The sequence below is a fragment of the Malus sylvestris genome, chromosome 9 (genome assembly GCF_916048215.2).
Source record: "Malus sylvestris chromosome 9, drMalSylv7.2, whole genome shotgun sequence".
Taxonomy (NCBI): Eukaryota; Viridiplantae; Streptophyta; class Magnoliopsida; order Rosales; family Rosaceae; genus Malus; species Malus sylvestris.
In genome coordinates this window covers 34,083,068-34,088,167 of record NC_062268.1, presented here as the reverse complement: position 1 = coordinate 34,088,167, position 5,100 = coordinate 34,083,068, and the positions used below count along the sequence as shown (strand labels likewise).

The window sequence follows — 5,100 nt, the reverse complement described above, 5'->3', positions numbered from 1 at the left end:
GTAGCAAATCTTGTCCCAACTTTACTTTGGATCGATATTTCTCTAGAAACTATGTTTGCACCTAAATGATTTGTGTACGCCGTATCCATTTGAGCACCACACACTCTTATTTACAAATTACCCCACTTATTCAATTATAGAGGCCGAGCACGGATGTTGAAAGTATATTGGTCCTTTACGGCCCGTTTATGGCACATAAGGGCTTATCTCTGGTGGATTTGGAACCCCTTCGGATCAATATGGTGGGAATTCTAGATATCTTCACATTTTAGCTATTGATTGCATATCGTGCTGTTAGAAATTATTTGAATGTTTTTATTTAAAATTAAACATAAATAGTACCTGACGAAAACTGGTCGCACGATATACGATAAACGGCTAGGATGTGAGGATCCCTAAAATCCACACAAAGAGGATCCGAAGAGGATCCTCATCCCATAATAATAACCCTCACGACCAGGCTATAATGAGTGGCCATTGGATCATTTTGTGATACTTGCAATTGTACTATATCGGTTGAGTAATAAAATGATAAGTAGAGTATCGTTCTAACACGGATCAAATTAATATTTACTATCGTGATTATGTTAACGTTCAAAATTGAGAGGTCCACTTGGGTGTCCACTTGTATTTTGGGTCCAAGTTAAGGTAGAAGTTGAATTACCAATGAAGAAAATTAATCCCTTTCAATCTCTACAAAAATTGTCGGACTGGAAGAGAGTTTTTCTTCATGGTCATTTTATCTTCTATCTTCATTTAAACATCTAATTCTTCAAATATAATGAGTTATCTTATCCAAGTCAATCATAAACAACAAAATAGAATAACTTACATGACATTCACACTCACATGACATCTCGTACTTATAAAATAAGGACAAGGAGGGGGGGGGGGTGTGAAAACCTTCCACATGTCTTTAGCTTATTGGCACGCGATGCCACTATGACAATGTATACCTATGCCTTATAAGTATCGCACAACGAAAAATATGTGCCCGTACCAGAGTAATGTTTGAGAGGCCAATTATCACCCATTATAGTCCACATTACAATTTGGGTTGAAATCTAACTTAAGTTTAGACTCGTCACCATAGAGTCAATCATCAAACCGGGAACAAAATATACACATTAGAATAAATTATTATTCATTTAGAGAGGTGATTTTTACACATTCTTTTTTACTTCTCACACATTTTTTAACTTTTCGCACATGAAAGTGTGAGAAGCTAAAAAGAGTGTTTCTCATTTCGCAAACTTCCTAAAGAATACAAACATATATGTAAGCAGATAAGGCAAAATTCAGATTCATAAATAAATGTAAACTACATTCACTAAACCACTTACACAATGATCAACTCAAGTTACTATTTTTAACACAATTAAACATAAAATGATCAAGCTCTGTTATAAACTGTAGACAGCTAGAGCAAGTATCTGGGCTTTCCAAACAAACCTCTATTACTATAAATCACAAGAAAAACAGAAGAAAAGTAAAGAAGAAGAAAGAAGATCTTTTTAAATAAATAAAAAATAAAGAATACTACTCTCTAATTTACACAAATGAATTTTGAGCAATCACTGCAGATCAGAACCTGCTGCGAATGCTTGAACCATCATCTGCATAAGCCTGACTCTAGTTTGCAAGGATAAAATGTAATCAGCTGTGTCTCTGAAAAGTCCATCCAACCCCATCGAATCATCACTGTTTGGAATCAGTCTCTTCAAAGTTTTCACCCTTCTTTTGATCCCAATATTATTGCTGCGCCTTCCTGCACTTTGTAGGCGTGTCTCCGTCTTCTTCTTCTTCTTCTTCTTCTTCAAGATCCTTCTTCTTGGCGATCTCTTGTTCCTCACAACCACTCCACCACTTTCCCTTGTGATATTCCACAATGCCCCATTTGTGTAGGACTTTCCCTCGTTTTCTAGGACCGTGCCCTTTAAACCAAGGGAAACAAGGACAGGCTGTTGAGAATCCATGATCCTGCGATGGCTTAAAGCACAGTTTAAAACTTCCGAGTGCTAAGTCTGGTTGTGAAAACTGAAATGAAAAGACTACGATGACAGAATGGCACAATGGGTGGGGGGTTTTATAGGGTATAAACTGGAAACTGGATTGAGCGCCATTAAGGATAATACATTATAATTTGTGCAAATTAACTAATGAAAGAATGAAGAGGTAGGGACCACAAGGGACAATTTCACAGAAGGACTCCAAGGGAATAGGGGGATAAATGAATTGGATGGTGCCAAGTGTAGCTATTGGTGGTGTTTGCTAGCTTGTTGCTTTGGGCATGTTCTCTAACTTATGCACATGCAACCACATGATTCTTGTAATTTCACCACCTAAGCGCCATCCCTCAAACCACCACCTTTCATCACGTCTATCCCATGGAAAACACCCTGGATTATTCCTCCCACCTTTCCAAATTCAATGCCGTTCGATAATCATATACGTGAACTGCTATTGGGTCCTTAATTTCCTCATGATTACAGCTCAATCAAACATGGCAATTCATATTTTTATATAATTTTCTAGTTCTAGGGTTTCATGGTGGTTAGGCCGGCCTTGTTTCCAGGCAGGAAACCTATATTAAATAAAGTAAAAGGAATTGGAAAAGCTGCACAAATACCATTTAGGTTGAGAATTGGGTGGACAAATTAGATCTTGATGTTGGGATAAGGTAGATTTGGTTCTGACATTCATGAACCCTAGTTTCCATCAAAGTGATGATTGACGTCTCCCAAGTCTTAGAAAAATAATTATTCCAAGTTCCTAAGCCATGTTTTGTAACATGCATGTCTATGTATATCATAGTACCCCGACGAAGCGTTAAACTTGGACAATCTCAGAGACAAAGATGCATGCATCTTCTGTCACTCATATACTTTCGGTGGAGATATATACCATACCAGAAGCAAGCTTGAGATTGGATATATATTGGCGGAGCCCTTATTAATTAATTATGTCTTGTTTAATTCTCAGCAAAAATTATTAGCAGTATAAATTATATAATGATTTTTCAAAAATAAAAATAAGGGGAGAAGCAATGTTTCAGCTGCATGCATGCATGCGCAGTATTAGTTCGCTTTGCAAATTACCATAAATAAAATCAAAACCGAACCTTCTAAAATTTTGTGAGAATTCTAATCAAATTTTCATCTTTTTGGTGATAATCTGATGTTTATGTCTACAATGATGCTGTTTCAAACTTCAATACATTAATTTCTTTTTCCAATAAATCCTAAATACTGCTAAACCCTAAACTCAAAACGTTTATCGCTAAACCTCAAAATTAAACTTAACCCTTTCATACCAAACAACGTCGTTTCAGCTCGGGATTGATTATTTTGGAGCGGTCGAACTACTTCAATTAATGTCTCCTGGTGGTTCAATTAATCTAGCTACAAGCTAGCAATAGCTTAGCTTTGGGATTAAGCATAAGCCAAAGAACACGATGCACATGCGTATGCGGTTACTATATATTTGGCCAGCATTATCCAAGTCCATGGATCGAATGGTTCTAAAATATGCAACGCGGCAAAACCTAGAACAAAACTCTAGCTAGCTAGCTGCTAGAGCATATGCCTTCACCATACGTGGCTAGGGCTACTTAATTATAATGATTGTGCTAATTATTAAATATATATGGATCGACCAATGGATAAGAAATTAGTGTGTCATGATATTCTTGTCATCCTTTGGTTGGTGTTTACATACTATTTTTAATGTATACTAATTGGAAAATATAAATTCGGTTTAACAAAACAAATAAACTAATTTGTGACGGCTATGCACATGGATCATCCTAACCCTAGCTAGTAGTCATGCAAATTAAGCATTATTGATTCATCAATATTCGTAATTTTAGAAGGCCATGCAAATATGAACTAGTAAAAACATTTCTTCTAGCAAAGCTGCTATTTGGACTTCATTTGTTGAGTGTGTGTGTGTGTGATAGAGTGCTCAAACGTCTTAATACGGCAAACCACTCGTTTGAGCTTGTTCAACAAAATATTTTTCTAATCCGAACCATTCATTTTTTAAGTACCTCTTCAAATATCTTACATGCAAAAATTCACTGAATCATAAATATGTTTAGGCCTTTGATTATTGATGTGTATATTTATTTTTTTATCAATAATTATTGCACAATTAGATAACTAAACAACTTCTTGTTTATGCTAATATTTACAAGAATGATCTTTCAATAATAACTTAAAAGACAACCAGTTTAGATTATGAGAAATATTGTGAAATAAACCAATACAGAACAAAATTAGGTACGAACTTGTTCACATGTTACAATATTGTTAGATGAATTCTGCACAAGTAGAAATATAATTTCATAGAAATTTTTATTTCAGTGAACATGGAAGCTTGACACTTAATTGAAATAGATAAAATAATAACCTACAGTTTAGCACAATCGTGCCCAACTAAATGGGCAGCTACACCTCTCATCATCCAGACATATGCAGACACTTAATTATGTTCTTAATTATTATTTTTCCCTCTAATGAGTTGTTGGCTTTGTGACCATATATATAAGTGTCATCTTAATTATGATTAACCCACGCAATACAATATTTCCCTTTGTAATCAAGGAGTAAGCAAGCAATCAAATGTTCTCCATGTGCTTAGGAAGAGTATTAATTAATTGTGGCTTTTTGGCCTTAATTCTTCTCTTTTTCTCCTTTTTCCTTGAAATTTTGTTATGTTTGCATTGTCATGCTTATGCAGGGTAGTTTAGGAACAAAATTAAGGTGCAGGTGTGGTCTGGTGGGCACCTGCGTCGCACAAGAAAAGCTTGCTCTACCTATCGACATTCCACATGTTCATGTGCATGGCGACGTGCTAACATGAGAAAACATGATTTTTCTTTCAATAATGAAACATCATTATTTCTCCTTTGGTATTTATGTTTTTCCTCTTTAGTTTCATTAGCATTCCTAATGAATCGTGCTCTTCATTTTCCTTCAAAACCTAAAATTTATATGCTCTCTCCGTTCTAGTAATACTATCCTAAGAGTGGCGATTTCTGCACTCCGGCCATCTCTCCCACATGAGTCCCCTACTCCCCTCTCTCCATCCTCTATGTTT

At 35.7% G+C, this 5,100-nt stretch overlaps 1 protein-coding gene across 1 annotated transcript; it reads right to left on the bottom strand.

Moving 5' to 3' along the window:
• Window positions 1-1,287: 1,287 nt before the first annotated feature.
• Window positions 1,288-2,146, bottom strand: LOC126582330 (transcription factor UPBEAT1-like). The gene has a single exon (XM_050246454.1). The coding sequence runs from the start codon at window positions 1,974-1,976 to the stop codon at window positions 1,575-1,577; it is 402 nt and encodes a 133-aa protein (XP_050102411.1). The 5' UTR covers window positions 1,977-2,146; the 3' UTR covers window positions 1,288-1,574.
• Window positions 2,147-5,100: the final 2,954 nt, after the last annotated feature.

Bases quoted from the DNA above. Each gene is read 5' to 3' on its own strand.
- LOC126582330 (XM_050246454.1), bottom strand. From the start codon at position 1,976: ATGGATTCTCAACAGCCTGTCCTTGTTTCCCTTGGTTTAAAGGGCACG.